Source organism: Ovis aries, chromosome 26 (genome assembly GCF_016772045.2).
Source record: "Ovis aries strain OAR_USU_Benz2616 breed Rambouillet chromosome 26, ARS-UI_Ramb_v3.0, whole genome shotgun sequence".
NCBI lineage: Eukaryota > Metazoa > Chordata > Mammalia > Artiodactyla > Bovidae > Ovis > Ovis aries.
The window spans coordinates 1,472,061-1,489,075 of NC_056079.1; the positions used below are offsets into that span (position 1 = coordinate 1,472,061).

A 17,015-nucleotide genomic window follows, 5' to 3' on the forward strand; every position below is an offset into this window, starting at 1 on the left:
CGGTCCTCACTGCAGCCACCAATGAACACCCACCTTTTCCTCCCCTCAGGCTGTCCGCGGGCACCCAGTGGCACCAAGGGCCACCGCCACCCGGCCGTGACAGCCGAGCCTCCTCCCCGCGGCCCTGCACGCCCCGAAGCCCAGAGCGCAGTGCTGTGGCAGCATGGATCAGCCGGGCCCGCCGGCTCCCGCCCGGGAAGGTAACGGGCTGCGCGCAGGCGGTGGGGCAGGTGGGTGGGCACGTGTGGGCTCTCTTCCAGGCGTGGTCCACCTGCGGGGGTTCCCTGGGGAGCCTGGAAGGTCGTGTGGACGTAGGGCGCTGGGTATGCAGGCTGCTAACCCACGCCATCTCCCGCGGCTGGTGGCTGTTTCCTTGCCTGGCCACCGAGGCTGAGACCAGGGTTGAAGCGTGTTGGTGCCACATTTTAACGTGATGGTACTCTAATCCTTACATGACTTTCTGGGTAATTAACATCTGTAACAGTTAGCAATGGGGCTGATAGACTGGCTATGCTGTGTGGCCTGCGGGGTCTAGTTCCCTGACCAGGGATCAGACCTCCACCCCCTGCACGGGCAGTGTGGAGTCTGAGCCGCTGGGCCATCCGGGAAGTCCCCTTCTTAATGAGTCAGCGACACTTTAGGTATGATTTGCCCCATTATGAAAGTGAAACTGTCCTCCTAAAAGCTCCCTCTAATGTGAAGAGGGAGCTAAAAATCATCGAGGTCGTGCTTGCCTCACCACTGCGACACCTGTATTTTGACCAGCTTTCTGTCTTTCCATTCGTATTTCTTTTCCACATGATAGCAGCTGTTGAATATCGATTGTTAAAACTGCTGACCCTACATTTTTACACGATGCTGAAGACTTGACTATTTTCCGTGTCGGTCCGAGGCTCTCACAGCTGCCGTTTCCAGTGGCGGCATAGCGCTCCGTACACAGTGTCATACATCACGTGTTCAGGTGGGAAAGCTCCATCCATGTCCAGCCTGCCATCAGGGACCTGGGCCTTTTCTAGAAGCTTCCTAGACACCAAGTCAAATCGTCTGGATGAAGCAGTATTTGGGAGGAAGTTGTGTGGCAGAGAAGCGTGTGGCTTTGAGGGTTTCCCAAGCAGCTGCTCAGGTTTGAACGTCATCCTCAGGACACACGAGCAGGATGACTGGGAACATGTGTGCGTCTCTCCTGGCATCAGTTTCCCTCCTCCTTGGGATGATAGAACTGGAGTAGCCCTGACCTCAGGAGGTAACATTCCTAAAACTCTTAGAGGTGGGGCCCCTGGAGGCGCTCAGAGAATCAAATTAGAAGATGCAAGTCCCAGATGCAAACACCATTACAAGGTGGTCCAGGGTGTCTCAGGATGCAGATCTCAACGTTTAATGGTAAACTGAACTGTGGTGCTGCAGAAGACTGTGAGAGCCCCTTGGACAGCAAGATCAGACCAGTCCATCCAAAAAGAGATCAACCCTGAATACTCATTGGAAAGACTGATGCTGAACCTGAAGCTCCAGTACTCTGGCCAGCCGATGCGAAGAGCTGACGTATTAGAAAAGACCCTGATGCTGGGAAAGATAGAAGGCAGGAGAAGAAGGGGCGGACAGAGGATGAGATGGTTGGATGGCATCACTGACTCAGGGGACATGAATTTGAGCAAACCCCAGGAGTTAGTGAAGGATAGGGAAGCCTGGCATGCTGCCGTCCATGGTGTCGCAAAGAGTTGGACGCAACTTAGGGACAGAACAGCAACAATAAGCCACCAGAAACCAAAACCTTTCTGTAATTAGTAACAAAAAAAAGTGAGTCCTGGCAGGGAAAGGAAGTCATCAGTGTCACCATATCCATGCTGATTCAGGACAGTCCTCGTCCACTGCCTGGTGATGTGCAGTGAGCTCACGCAGAGGCAAGGACAGTGGGCAGTGTCCAGCGGGGGAGGGGCCTGGCCTTCGGGGGGGGGGCTTTGTTCTGGGGACCCTGCTGCCCCCAGGGACCTGCTCCCAGTTGTGACACGCAGAGCCTGGAGGTGGCGGGGGACCCACTATGAATAGCCCCTTGTTGGTGGATCTGTTTGCAGTCTGGTCCTTCTTAAAGCTCTTCTTCATAACAGTAAAAGGAATTAAAAACAAGTAGTCTTCATCTGAAACAGGAGAAACATCAAATGTTGGGTTAAGCTTGCAGATTTAATCAGCTATGGTCTGAGAACCCAGGAACAATATACATAGCTTTGATCTCTGGCCTTAAGAATGACTATTCTTTTAGTCTTTTCCCTTAATGTGTTAATTTGTGACAAGTCTTTTGAAACCATTAATGGGTCAGCGGTGCTGGGGTTATCTGCTCAGAGGAGGGACAGCCTACCTGACTTCCTCCCTGCCAGCCAGCACGCCCAACTCCCAGGCTCCGGTTACTGTGTGAGCTGACTGCGGCATTCATTCGGTCCTCATCTGCCAGGAACTGCGGGCAGCTGGGATGGGCTGGGCCTGACGGAGTTCTCCCCATCTCTCCCTGCAGCTGCCTGCCTGCCTCCTTGCCTTTCTTTTTTTTTGCTAAATCATTAAGTACTCAGTTTATTCACTGAAATAAACTGGTGAACACATCTTAGAGCAAGAAATCTCTTCAACAGAAACATGAAATTTTCCAGAACATTTTCCAAGTGCAGTTGTCATCATTTCCTTAAAGTCACACTTGCCAAATAAACGCGGCAGGGACATAATGCCAATTAAATACCCTGACAAAAGTGACGTTTCGGCTTAGCAATGTCATGGATCATGCCGGGCAACGTGGAGGCTCACGACAGCGCGAGTCAGAACCACGTGCTGGCCTTCTGTCAGCCTTCTCGTTTGGGATTACAGCGTGCAGCTGCTGGACTTGGAGAATTAGATAAAGCGCACCTGAAATCAAACATGAAAACTGTTACAAAGAGAAGAGTTTTATAACTTATTGAACTACTAGGCCCTAAGAGCCTGGGAGGAGTCAGAACAAAACATGAGCTCTGGGGCCTGAGACACAGGGTCTCCCGTGACCACCTTCACTCATTTCTTTTTAGAACAACGTAGTTTTAAGTATAATTTATTTAGTATTTTTATACTTAATATATAGAAAACTCAGGTAGACACAGATGAATTTAATGCCATTTCACATTTTAATTCCAGCATATACTTTTTTTTCTTGTTTCTTAGAAAAATTTTAGAGACCTTCTAGTGATCTGAGATTACAGCAGATGCAGTGTTCTGGTCCTTTAGATTCAGCTGACTTTTTTTGTTTTTCTTTTAAAAGTCTGCATGAGGGATCTTACTGTTTGTAAGAGTCATGTAAAATCTCTTGCATCAGCAAATCTTTGCATCTCCTCTCTTTCCCTCCAAAAGAGCATAGCCCAGCTGACACAGGTAACTCACAGCTTTACGCTGAAGACGGCATGCGCCACTGCCAGGCTGCACGGAACAGGTGAAGTCATTGCCCTGATGGCGTAGCAACCGCTGAAGTGAACGTTGCTCCTTGCCTGGTGGCTTATTTAGTGTCACTCCAAGTTGATTTTCACTCGTGCGCTTCTAAGCCCAGAGTGTAAAACGTAGCAAGGGCTTTTTCTCTTCCTTTCTGTCTCTCCTGCTTTTTCTTCCCAGCCTGTGAGTTGAGGGTCCTTCCAAGAGGAAACCCAGATGTATGCCCCAAGCCTGATGGCACCGACTTTTCCCAGTAGGAAGGCGGGGGCCCAGAGGGGGCGGGGAGCGCTGTCACACCTCCGGTGCCCACCTGGGTGCCCGCTGCTGGCTGACTGCCTGCTGTGTGTTCAGGAGAGAGAAAGTTGTTCTCCTGGTAATAAACAGTAACAGTGTGATTTACGTGACCTTAAACTTCAGAGAATGAAGTCAAGTATGACACTAATAACAACGAGGAGGAGGGGGAACAGCTCGATCTGGACAGCGGAGACGAAGCTCCAGAGGCCGACAGGCAGGCTCCAGACTCCGCAGAGGCAGGGGACGCGGGGGCAGAGGCTCCTGCCGCCGCCGCCGCCGCTGCCGCCGCCGCTGCCGCCGTGGGACCCTGTGCATCCTCCAGCCACCACCCAGGGACCAGCCAGCCTACCTGCGGGTTGGATCGTCCGGGGGAAGGTAGGGTCCAGGAGCCCAAAATCTATCCTGTGTCTGTGATGTGCTGTGGACAGAAATGACTCGATTCAAGTTTGGCTGAGATTCTCTCCTTTGTTCTGTTTTCCGTGGTTTTCAATCTTGTCCATCCACCTTTCTGTTTATGTTCTGGAGGAAACAGGTGTGTTTTTTCCTAATAAAAATGGCCTCATCATAGTTTGTCACTATGTTACATGAAACATTATTTCAAAATAATGCTATTTGATATGAAACATACAAGTTTAATGTGTGTTTTAGAGTTTGGAGGTGGAGTTGGTCACTTTTATTCACTGACCGATGGTCTGGTTGGTACCTTCACCAGCTTTCCATGTGGTTAATGATCCCCCACTTCTGGCAGCTTCTACCCTACTCATCTCAGTGGAGGAGCCACCCTGGGCTCAGCCAGGCTGTGTGCCCCCGGTCCCCAAGGTCACGCTCACCCCTCAGGTGCCCCAAAGCACGGTGCTCCCTGGCCTGGTGTTGCCCGGGCAAGCAGGGTGTGTCGGCCGGCCGAGTCCTGGATGGCCGGGCGTGTTTGCCACGGTCTCCTTTCATCCTCAGGATATGAAAAAGGACCAGGAGTGGAACCACTGAAACCCGGGGTCCTGTCGAGAGTCAACCCCTATTCTGTCATCGACATCACGCCCCTCCAGGAAGACCAGCCGCCAGCCCCAGACCCGGACGCCGAGGGGGAGGGTGGGGGCCTGCATGTGCCCAGCGGGTACTCGGTGCCAGTGCCCTGCGGCTATGCCGTGCCCTCCAGCCTGCCGCTGCTGCTGCCGGCCTACACCAGTCCCGTGCTGCCCGCCCCGCCCGCCGACCCTGCAGGTAGGGGGCCCTGAGACTGTGCCCCGGCTGCTCAGTGGGGACCAGTCAAGGAGAGACTCGGAGTGTTGTCTGCAGCATTGTGGAGCAGCCTGGGCTCCGTCTCCACCCCGGCCTCCTTCCCCCAGACACCGCCACACCTTGTGCTTGCGGGCGGCACTGTCCACGTCGTGTGCCTCTGTGCCCTCGTGTCGTCCCTTTGCAGGCGACAGGCTCTCTGCCGTCAGACTGTCCAGTTGGAGTCCCGGTTCATGGAACCAGGGCTGGGGGGAGGGACCTGGGAGAGCAGGTTGGTGTCCGGGAGAATCAGGAGGCTCCTTGAGAAGCAGCGGCATGGCGGGCAGGTGCAGGGAGATGGAGCCCGTGCCTGTGACAGGGCTGTCGGGCCCGGGTCCCCATGGGTCCCAGGTCTGTGAGGCTGTCATGAGGCACTGTGGCACCTCTGCTTAGCGGGGAGGAGCTGGCTTGCAGCTTCGAGGACGTGGCTCATGGAGCCGGTGTCCATCATCTCTGCAGACGCCCCTTGGCTGTGTTGCTTCAGCTTCAGCTGGTTGTGCAGGGCTTGGGTTTTCAGGTTTAAAAGGAGACTGTGTGTCTGCCCCAGAGTCACATGTTGAGACCTGGCCCCTGAGGTGATGGTGTCAGGAGGTGAGGTTCTGAGGGTGCAGCCCTGTGCGTAGGTTTAGAGCCCGATGACATAGCCCGCCGAGCCCCCAGTTCTCCTCACGGGAGGACACGGCAGGAATGTGGTCTGCAAGACGGAAGGGGCCTGAGCAGACGCTGGCGCCTTGACCTTGGACGTCCAGGCTTCAGGCCGTCGTCCGTGAGCCCTCAGGCTGGGGGGTTCTGTGCGGGCAGCGCCTTGCTGTCCCGGCCGAGGCCCTTGGGCAGCGGCTGCGTCTCCCGTGGTGTCCCCCGAGTCACGCGTCCGGTTTGAGCGCAGCGGGTTCTGTCCAGGATGGGCCGGTGCCGGCGTCTCTGCTGAGCTGTCCTGCTCTCACCGTGTCTGTTTCCCTGTTCCGGGTCAGGACACACATGAGGACCACCCTGGGCTAGACGTCCTGACGCAGGAGCAGCCCCGGGGGACGGTGGCCTCTCAAACGCGCGTCAGGACAGACGTGTGTGAAGTCTGAGGAAAGCGGTTTTTTCCCGCCAAGTTAAGACAGCTGAGGGGAACACGCAGTTTGGTTATCAGATTTCACCAACTGTAGAACCTTTGACCCTTGAGAGTCTTTCGAGCTTGTCCTGTGGACACGTTTTCAAGTGAATCATAATTGCAGGTCCCCGTGGTGTTAGTTTTCGATTCTGGCTTGATCCGTTTGGGCACCACTGTTGCAGGCTGGTTCATGAGGCCTTTGGGTGTCAGTTTGCATCGTCATCCTGTTTGGAGCACATTTTATCTAAAAGTCGAAGAGTGTAAACCTGTCAGTTGATCATCTTTACAATAAGATAAGCCTCTCCACTGATGAGAAAGGAAAGTGCGAAACCATTTAAAGGGTAAAAAGTAAGTTCCTAGACGTGTCTTTCAAGCGTGAACAGTGTGAACTTTCCTCTCCTGGCAGAGACTCAGGAGGCGGCAGAAGACAGCCAGCTGAATTCCTTGAGTTCTGAGGATCCAGCAAACAGGTATCTTGCTTGTGTTCCGCAGGCGTTCTGAGTCCTGGACCTTCCCTGACGTGCCGAGTGCTGTGAACCCGAGCTCACTGCTGAGGCCCCTCCCCACCCTTTGGTCCTTCTGTCCACTGTGCCCTCTGCCCTCTTGCCCAGGGACCCCCAGATCAGGTCTTCCTGAAGCACAGGACTCTTTCAGATGTTAATGTGACACTTTGTGGATAAAGAGAAACTGGGTTCACGACCAGATAGACCTGGACAATGTGCTTGACCTTGTTAAGTTTCTCAAGAGTCCCAAGGGGGAGAAAGGATTTTTAATTTTGTCTGACCCAGCTTTCATCTGAAATCCTTGGAACTGATTTGATTACGGGCGTTTCTTTCATGCTGCTTGCCTTCACAAATGCTGCTTCATCTGCTTGAAATTACCAGGAAAATCCCTGCCTCCAGGCAAACGCCTGCTCACCCTCCAAAATCTAGCTTAACCGTCTCGTTTCATGAAGCCGTCCTCCTCTGTGCTTCCAGAGCCGTGTGCACACACCTGCATTGTAATTGATTGCTTTGTGCTCTCACCGTTACCTCCTGTGTTCCTTTCTGCTACCAGACTGAATTCTTCAAATACAAAGACCAGGTTTTACCAAGTTCTAGAGCACCTACCGCCTAGCATGGCAGCGTGCTCGCTGCATGGTAGGTGTGTTTGCTTTTAAGCAACTCTATCGAGTTGTAATTCGTATACCATACTACATTTCACCTCTTTAAAGTGGACCATCCTGTAGTTTTCAGTATATTGCATTATTCATTTTAAAAGTACGATAAAAATACATACCATAAAGTTTGCTATTTTTAACCATTTTTAAGTGTAAAACCCAGTGGCATTAAATTCATTCACAAAGTCGTACAACCATCACCACTCTCTGCCTTTGAAACATTTTCATCGTCCCGATCAGAAGCCCCGCTTTTCATGCCGTAACCCACAGTGCCCCCTCTCAGCTCCCAAGGCCTCTGTTCTACATCCTGTGAACTTGCCTGTCCTAGGTACTCATATGGTCTGAACCGTACGGTGCTTGTCCTTCCGTGTCTGGCTCATCGGCTTGGCCTCGTGTGTCGCGGGTGATCCGTGCTGTAGTGTGTGTTGGAATCTCCTTCCTGTTGAAGGCCCGGTACCTTCCATTGTGCACACACACCGCATTTCGTGTCTCTTCTCGTCTCCTGACGGACACTGGCCCCTCCCACCTTCCAGCAGCCGTGCTAACGCTGCTGTGGATGTTGTGGACAGGTGTCTGTCAGGCCCTGCACACCCAGGAGCGGAGGCGCCGGGTCACACGGTGACCCTGCGTCGAACTTTCTGAGGAAGAGCCAAACTGTTTTCCACCACAGCGGCACCATTCTTCATCCCACCAGACACACGTGAGGGGTTCTCAACATCCTGATGTTCTTGTGTGTGTTCTTTAAGTGAGGATCCAGACCAGAAGGAGGACAGCACCCTGGCCCGCTGGGTCGCGGATCCGGCCAACACAGCCTGGATGGAGAGTGAGTACCACACCAGGGCCCCGGGGACTGCGGGTATTTGTCAGGCTCCGCTGCTGTTCTCCTGTCCTGTACCCGTTCATCTGAAGCACCGGCCGCCGCTGACTGCAGCTGCTCCCCCAGGCCCCGCGAAGCCATGGCTTTGTCTCCCGTCAGATCAACTCTGCTCTCTGCATCTCAGCACCCGCCTCGTCCTGGCTGATGGATTTATTCCAGTACTGATCTGTCTTTTGTCATAACAGTCAGAGATCTGGGGACGGAGGCACTAACAAGGCATTCTTTCTTGTGATCCCCAGTGAGATGCTTTCTCATGGTACCATTTTGAAGAGGGTTGGTGGGTGTTTAAGCCAGCCCACAGACCAGATGGCGCGGCAGGGCAGGCCTTCTCTTCCACGTGTGGTGCAGAAAGCAGAACTAATTTTAGCCAGGCTTGCTTTTTAATTTTTTTTAAAGTAAGCTTGCTTTTCTGATTAGCCCTTTTACCATCCACTGGCTCACTAATGTCTGTGTAATTGTCTTATATGATTGACTCACCAGGTAGGAACATCTAAACATTCTCCTAATTATTAAATTCTCCCCTGGAATGTTTCATTTCTGTTTTAATTATGACATTGTCGAAACAAAGAACTCCGCAAATGTAGATGCTTCCGCGAGCGGGCTATTAAATCTGGATCATTACAGGATTAAATTATCATCTCGCTGTCCTCAAGCAATTTTATTTACAAAGCAGAAGCTGTCCGATTTTTTCTCCCATGACTCGTATTCATTAGTGGAATAATTGTATTTGAACGTGAGGCCTGTACACCAGTAGCCGCTCATGTGCTCTAATAGGGGTGGAAATACTGTCGTCTCAATCGAAACATATTATTTCGGGGCAGCAGGTGGCTCTGACTTGGGGTTTGACAGCAACACAAGAATATGCCGGGTCTTGGCCCTGTGTTTACCCCGGGAACGTGGGCAGGGACAGTGGCTGCATGTCAGAGAAGAGGGAGGCTGTATTTACCTGGTTTTGTCTCCTGTTGCTTAGTAACCGTCACTCTTGTGGGTTCCTGGATGGAGTGCACTGTAGTTCCGTCGGTCTGCCTGCAGAGCAGGGAGCCCTCACAAATACGTACATGAGCTTCAAACAGTGTTCTCCTGTGGGACCCCTGAGTCAGGCACATGCAACATCAGCCATGGAGGATCCCTACTTTTTGTTAAAAAGAGAATACTTTAAACAGTTTCCTAGGATACTAATGTTTCATGTAGTAGCTTTAGAGGTTTTTGTCCTAAAAGTTATGCCTCTTTATATGTGCACGTGGCTGCCTTCCATCTGCAGTCGCGGGAAATGAGATGACGCTGTCAGCTGATTCCTACTCAGAGCAGCAGTGAATTTATCCCTTTGTTTCTGAGACTACATGCCACCTTTGTGTGTTTTGCATGTCAGAAAACATTAATTGCAATAACTTAAAAATGTTTATAAAGATTTGTAATTGAACGCAAAACAAACAAAAAAAAGGGATACGTTGGCCTGGAGGCCATAAACCTCTTCCTGGAGATATTTCACAGCCGCTCCATGTAGAGCTCTCGTTCCTTCCCCAGGAAGTGTTCTGCCATAAGAACAATGCCTGCACTCCGGTGGGGCCCCGCCAGTTACCATCCCTGTAAAACGAACTTCCGAGTGGCTGAAGCCTCGCCGGAGGCTGTGGGCCCCGTGAGTGCAGACTGCTCTCCCTGCATCTGGGTCAGTTTTAAAGTCTCTTTTCCTTTACTTCCAGATCCGGAGGAAGCCATTTACGACGATGTGCCAAGAGAAAATTCAGACTCTGAGCCAGGTTTGGTTTTGTCTGGAGCTGAGTTTAACGGGCTGCAGTTCACCGGCTTGCTGCTGGATGGAAGCGGGCGGGTGGAGCCCCTCGGCCCACAGCCCCTGCGCGTCTGTGGTCGCGTTTTGTAACGTTTCAGCGTCTTGTTGATGCTGTGGGGTAGAACGCTGTGTGTGCACACCTGTGCGTGTGTTCACGCCCAACCCTGGAGGTTGGATGACTATCTCCAGCCTCCTGAAAGAAGCAGGAGGAGTTAAAGATGTAAAAATACAAATGGAAAGATAAGGCATGGAGGCTGGGAGGTAGCAGGTGACACACAGGAGGTCACGGAAGAAGGGACTACTAAGAATTTTCCGGGATTACAGACGTAAGCTCCCAGATTATACAAATACAGATCCAAAGCAGGGTCCTGTGTGAGTGCACACAGAGGTGCATACAGCTGAGCCGGCCAAGCACAGCCCCACCGTGGCTATCGTAGCAGCAACGGGGGAGGAGCCGCCGCCACCGGGAGGAGCGGCAGCTCGGGAAGAACACATGCTTCCTGACAGGCAGATGGTGTTCCCAACTGCTAAAGAGAATGCAGTGTTCTGACCCAGATTTCCACATCCGGCCAAAGTAGTGTCCCGTTAGAGAGACACAGGCAGCATCAGACACAGGCTGGGGAGCTGGACCGCCTGCAGAGCCTGGAGGAACGGGCCATGCTGCGTTTCATGGGGAAGGGGTGCTGAACCCACAGAAGGCAGCAGAGAGCAGTGATGGGTGACCCTCAGAGGTTGTTAGCTCAGACTTAGCGCCCCTGCATTCAGAAAGCCTGATGCTGAACGACCCAGATGGAAGGTCAGGCCGTCACGCCCAGCAAGCAGGCTGAAGCCCATCCTAGCCCTGGGGGTGTGTCTCCAGAGTTCAGGTGTCTTCCAGCATGGGCTGGTTCAGTGTCGTTTCCCAGGGGACCAGGTGAATGACAGAAATCATATGCTTAGAAGGCAGTTGGTGTTAAAAACTCCTGACAGAACCTTCCCAGCCTCATAGAGGACATATTCTTAAAATTGACAGCAAACTTCCTATTTAGAAGCATGGACTCGTTTATTCATCCCCAAAGTGTTCTGGAGGCGATCAGGTCCCCAGAGCTGCTACAGCCTCAGCTAACAGAGGCTGCCTCCCGAGACCCGGCAGGACGGGAGCCCTTCCAGCCTCTTTATAAACAAACCTACTAGATCTTTAAGTGTGCTCCTGGGCAGTTATTTAAGTGCCTGCTACAAGCAACATGGGGCCAAGGCCTAGTTTCTGTAAAGCCAGGCTTGAACTGCATTTGGGGATAATTGGTCCTCCCTGGTGGGCCTCTCCCAGCACAGGCAGGATGATCTGGGGTCTCAAAAACCAAATGCCAATGGCAGGTGGCCCAGTAGTGGCGCTGCTGAAGGTGTCGGCCGTTCTGTTAGGCCAGGTGCCCCCTGTGCGGACGGCGCCTTTGTCGTGATCTGGAGGCGTGAACAGACGTGCTCATCACTAATTTTGAAATGACTGATGTGATAAAGACATTAAAATGCAGTAATAGTTTATGGGCTTCCCCAGTTGTTCAGCGGTAAAGAATCTGCCTGCAAAGCAGGAGAACCAGGTTCGATCCCTGGTTCAGAAAGATCCCTTAGAGGAGGGCATGGCTACCAACTCCATGATTCTTGCCCGGAAAATCCCACGGATAGAGGATCCTGGTGGGCTGCAGTCCATGGGGTTGCAGAATCAGACACGACTGCAGTGACTGAGCATGCATGCATGCAACAGGTTATGGGTTTTATGGGCTAATTTTAGCGCAGAAGCAGAATTCACGGTTGTTTGTAATACGCTTCACTTTCGTTCGTATTTGATTATCATCTGTCGGTGATCTGCCAGTCTGTGTAATCTGTTTATATTCCACGTATTTATCTAAATATCTTTCCTTCATCAAAAGTTCTCTATGGGCGAGAAATCATCTGGTATAATCGTGGTGGCTTCTCATAGACCAGTGGTCCTCTGAATGTGGATGGGGCTGGGGGTTTGTCAGAGCTTTGTTGCCCCCGCCCATCACTGCCAGGGGTCTCCCCCCGAGGCCCCACCACTGCTCCTCCAAGCTCTTCCCGGGTGTCTCCTCCCCAGCTCTCAGTGACGCTCTCACTCGACAGACATGCGCAGAGTAGCCAGGAGTTCTGCACTTTAATTCTTCATTTGGTGTTTTTGCACTCAGATGAAATGATTTATGACGACGTGGAGAACGGAGATGAAGGCGGCCACAGCTCTCTGGAGTACGGGTGGAGCTCCAGCGAGTTCGAGAGCTACGAGGAGCAGAGCGACTCGGAGAGCAGGAGCGGGGTCCCCCGCTCCTTCCTGCGCGGCGACCACAGGAAGCAGGCAGGTGTCCCGGCTGTGTGCTGGGGGACAGCGTGCTCACACGGGCGTGTGGCCAGGACCGGAAGGGGTTGCCTCATTCATGTAGTCTTTACATAACTGTTTTCTAAGATGTTGATGTGTAGTTTGAGGAAAGCACCTGATGTTAGCAAAAGAGAAGAGGCCCCTTATCTCATACAGTACAGTCCTGGCAGGTTGGGAAAATGAAATTTACATAAATGGAATCCCTCAACAGGCCCCGAGCGAGCTCCTTGTCTTGAGCATTCAGGAAGTAAGGAGGCATTCCCTGGCCATGTGTGCTGTGTACACACAGCGCTGCTGGTGCGCAGCCGGCTGTGTGGAGAGCCGGGCTGGTGGACACAGCGCAGCCCGCTGTCCTCTACGGTATGTTGTGGTCCTCGGCGTTCTGAGCACAAATAGGAAGAAGTAAAAATAGAAGGTGTTATAGAGGATGTTACAGGACAAAGGCCCCACCCCACTGGGCACTCGCCTCCCTTAGCGGGACAGTCCTGAGACCAGGTCCAGGTTGAAGGAGTGGATTCCGGGCTGATGCCAGGGCCAGCGGGTGTAGGTGGGGACCGGAGCGCTGCTCACTGAGGGGCCTGGTGGCCAGTGGTGACTGGCCGTCCCCTCTGCTGTGTCGTTGGCATTTGGGCTGTTGGTGAAAGAGGGATTTGTATGGCCATCCACGGTCATGTCCAAAGGCGCTCTGTGTTCTGTGTGAGGTTGACATGCAGGCCGCACATGGACAGAGGCTGCGGCCAGTGCCTCACGACGCAATCGATAAATCACCATGAGTCATGGCCGCCTGGGGCCCTATAACCAAGCTGGTGGGCTCCTGGAGTGGCCTCCATGTATGTGTGGCTTATAGGTCATTCCGGGCACTGGGGTTCACTGGGGTTCTGTAATCTCATCCTGAAACTTAAGAAGGCTCTACCAACTGCTGGTGGTCAACCCAACTACCTGATGCTTACGTCTGTATGTATTTTTGGCCACATGGCTTGCAGGATCTCTAGTTCCCCCGACCAGGGATCAAGCCCATGGCCCCTGCATGAGAAGTATGCTGTCTTAACCACTGGACTGCCAGGGAAGTCCCCCAACTACTCAACATTACTAACAAGCTTTTCCAGGAACCTGGCTCTTGTTTGTCACCTGAGTTATTACAGCGGAGACTTAACCAGGAATTGAAGTTACAGCTGTAGTTTTAATCACAGCTGGTGACTAAGGTGACACTTGGCTTGTTCTAGCTGAGCCCAACGTTCCAGATTTAAATGGAGGTTTTCAGTATGGTGCTGGGGCCTGATTTCAGCAGGACGAAACACCCAGTGGGGGCCTTGGAGAGTGGTTAAGAAACTCCTAAGTTTTGTCTTCAGTGGGCAGGGGGTTAGTGCAAACCGGCTTGGTCCAGCGATGGCCCGTGAGCTGCGAGCACGATTTCTGGGCAGAGACTCTGCCCTCCTGGCTGTCCAGGCGAACCTGTGCTCCCAGATGTACCACGCAACATGCGGAGGGGGTCGGGCGGCCGCGAGCGCAGAGCCCTCACGGGGGCCAGCCGGCAGCATCCTGGGACAGGACAGGCGATGCCGTAACAAGTCCCTGGCTCCCTAAAGAGTCACGTTTCAAAACCTGCCAAAGAAGACTGATCTCCCAGACAGTCTCAGATTGGATCAGTAATTGCCCAGATGTCCTTGTCTGGGGAACACGGGACACGCTCACTAAGGCGCAGGCCTTGGGTTGCACGTTGGAGACGTCTGTGATGATGCGAGGACAGAGCTTTTGAGACCTCACCCCATCCCTGGGAGCTGCAGCGGAAGTCATGTCCGTCTGGAGACTTAGAAGTGTGCGTGGCTGGTACCAAACCGTGCCCCGCTCAGTGCCGAACTCAAATTTCTTCCTCTTTGGTGCTGACATAAATAATTTCATATGTATTTCTACAGTTTGGGCCAGTTTAAATCCACTAAAGTGTAAACGCATGCTGGTGCCCAGATTCCTCTGTGCGGTTACTTGCTCTGGTTCAGCACAGAGGAGTCTCCAGCCTGGCTCACCTGGAGTCTGCCCTCTGCTGACATGTTTTACTCACTTGTGTGTTTATTTCCCGAGAGCTGGAGGGCTAGGACGGGGGGGCCCGGGGCAGGAGGACGTTGGTGCGTGAACGTCACCCACCAGATGTGGCTCAAGTCCTCTCAATGTAAGACTGCCTGAAAGCGCCGGGAAGAGCGTGTTGTGAAAAGCTTGTGTCTCTTTGTGCTGTAGCTCTCCCATGACCTAACCCGCTTAAAGGAGCACTATGAGAGAAAGATGAGAGAGTTGATGGCAAACACGGTGGGCGCGGTAGAGATTCAGCAGCTAAAGCACAAACATGAACTGAAGGTGTGTGGTTCCCGCTGGAAATGCTTCTGCAGAAGCAGACTGTTGTTTAATGAGCAAGCTCACATCTGAGCTGCGGTGGTTCTCACGGTGCGGTCCAGGGGACCCCAGGGCCACCCCGACAGTGGACGGTCTCTGTCATTTCCGGGACCTCCTTTGCCTCTGTCCTTCCCGGCTTAATCCTCTGACTCCACGCCAGACTCGAGGCAGGTTCCCCCATGTGCAAACCAATGCACTTTTTTTGTTGTTTTGGAAACCATAGTAATTTATCATAAAATGTTACTGGCTAAGATAAAGTTAAATAGTTTTATTGTTTATAAAATTAATATTTAGAAAATATTCAACATTTCTTCTCAATTTTGACTCCTTAGACAATAAATACAGACAAACGCACCAGGTAAGCCGAAGCCCTCGGGGCTGCTTGGTGACTTTGTAAGCGTGAAGGGCTCCTGAGACCGCAGAGCTGAGAACTGCTGGCTTGAATGTCGTGGCGTCTGCTGTCTTGAGATGGTTTTTAAAAGAGCACTGTCAAGTAACTTCACTTCAACTGGATTGCCGTCCTTCTGATGTTTGTCATTTGTTCAGGCGTTGAAGGGCACTTGCCTGAGGCAGGTGTTCATTCAGAAAGGTCCCTGTAAATGCCACTGCTGTGTGCTCCACAATTTTCAACTCAGGAGCGAAGCCCCCGGAATCATAGCATCTCCTTCGGCTCGGCATCAGGCTGGTCCCTGGGCAGGAAACAGGTGGCAGCCCCGGGGACAGTCGGAGGCCGGTGGGGGTTTCCGGGCAGCGCAGGGTGGGGTGTGAGGGAGACTGGCTCAGCGAAGAGATGGACACACTCAGGGAAGGACAGTGGGAAGTGCTGTGAGCGGCAGAGTGGGACCACTTGTCCAGGGCGGCCACACGCCTCTCCTATGCTGGCAAGCGGGGCCCGGCGTATGGCTGGTGGCCGTGGGGCCCCGGTCCGCTGTTCCCTCCCCATGGACCCCAGCACCTGTGTGGCTTCACTCGGAGGGAGCGTGGACCGAGCCGGGTCGTAGGCCGTGTCTGGCAGGAGGAGGGAGGATCCAGGGAGACTGTGGGGAAGGAGCTAAGGGGAGGCGCCTGGCAGCTGAGCAGTCGGGTGCACCGGCAGGGCTCAGGCACCGTGGAGAAGGGGGTGGCCAGCTGCCGTCCACGGGGGTCTCCGGACGCGGCCAGGTTTGGTTGAAGGGGTGCAGGAGCGGAGGCAGGAGTGGCTTGGCCGTGTTTGACCTGGCGAAGGTGGGTGGTGGTGGGGTACAGGACACTGGGGTTGGGGTTGGCCAGACAGCGTGACCTGGGCTTGGTTTCCGTCGAGTTGGCTGGGAGGCCAGGCGCACATCAGGGAGGCCGGCTAAGGCGCAGGGACAGAGGGGAATTGGGCTGCAGGTATGCGCGTCCAGCACTAGACTGGCGGCCCCGGGAGTGGGTAACCCGCAGGGGCATGGCTCTTAATCTGGGGTGCACGCTTGGGCTGAACTGCTGGGTCAGCTGAGCCTCAGCCCCCAAGAGCCCCTCGGCCGGCGGCACTTTGTACAAATGCACAGCCAGGCGGTGGCCCTGGCGGCCTGGCACTGGGAGGCCCCAGCCGCAGCCGCGGGGGGTGAGCTTGCAGGTGTTGAACAGCCGCCACCCCCCGGGGAGGATCCCAGGAGGACGGATAGGGAGGCATCGTGGATGGACTGAAGGGGTTTGTGTTGTAAGAGGCCATCCGGGTTTTCTCTAAACGATCAATCACTTGGTGCCAGATGGCCCGTACTGCCAAGATTAGCTTCCAAAGGACAAGAAAAGTGGATAAAACGCGAGGCACATGGCTGGGCGCTTTGAGCACTGGTGGCCAATCTAAGTACTGTGCCAGGACCTGCCCCTGGGAATCAGGGTGAGCACGCTCCCCTGTGGTGGGTGGTGGTCTTCCTGACTCTTTAGTCCCTGCAGAGCAGGGGCTTTGCTGGTCCTTCCTGCGGGCTGGCTGTCTCTCTGTCCACATCCTGGCAGGTATTCCTACAGGCGCAGTGGGTTCTGGGAGTGGTCAGTATGAAGAGCCTGTGAGCCGCCAGGCCGGGCGGGGGGCTCTCCCCTGTATCCTGCGATCTGCCCTTTAACCTCGGGCAAACCCCCTGACGTCCGTGCCCTCAGTTTCTCCACACCCAGGCTTCTCCAAAGCTCTTGGCAAGTGTTTGTAATAAAAACGAAGGTCAACTTTTAAACACAGAAGGACACATTTTAAAAACTATGCTAAGAAAAGGCTCTTTTTAAAAGTCTCTTTTTCCTTTTTTTTTAAACCAATGAAAGCGAAACAGCCCCAAACCACCTCCCCATCCCCACCCCCCACAACAGCCAAGACAGCTCTCCCAGATCAAAAAGCCG

General features: G+C 53.4%; 1 protein-coding gene across 4 annotated transcripts in view; it reads left to right on the forward strand.

Annotated features, from left to right (window-relative positions):
• The window catches only part of ARHGEF10 (Rho guanine nucleotide exchange factor 10), a 62,089-nt gene that overhangs the window by 11,580 nt on the left and 33,494 nt on the right, over positions 1–17,015 (forward strand). For 2 of the 4 annotated variants that reach the window (XM_027962651.3, XM_042241501.2), the window contains exons 2-9: positions 50–200; positions 3,850–4,101; positions 4,678–4,944; positions 6,504–6,567; positions 8,003–8,079; positions 9,834–9,890; positions 12,100–12,263; positions 14,514–14,630. In XM_027962651.3, the coding sequence (XP_027818452.2) occupies positions 164–200; positions 3,850–4,101; positions 4,678–4,944; positions 6,504–6,567; positions 8,003–8,079; positions 9,834–9,890; positions 12,100–12,263; positions 14,514–14,630 (1,035 nt within the window). In that variant the 5' untranslated portion in view covers positions 50–163. The remainder of the gene's footprint in view (positions 1–49; positions 201–3,849; positions 4,102–4,677; positions 4,945–6,503; positions 6,568–8,002; positions 8,080–9,833; positions 9,891–12,099; positions 12,264–14,513; positions 14,631–17,015) is intronic. The other 2 variants (XM_027962649.3, XM_042241502.2) reach the window with 2 other exon arrangements.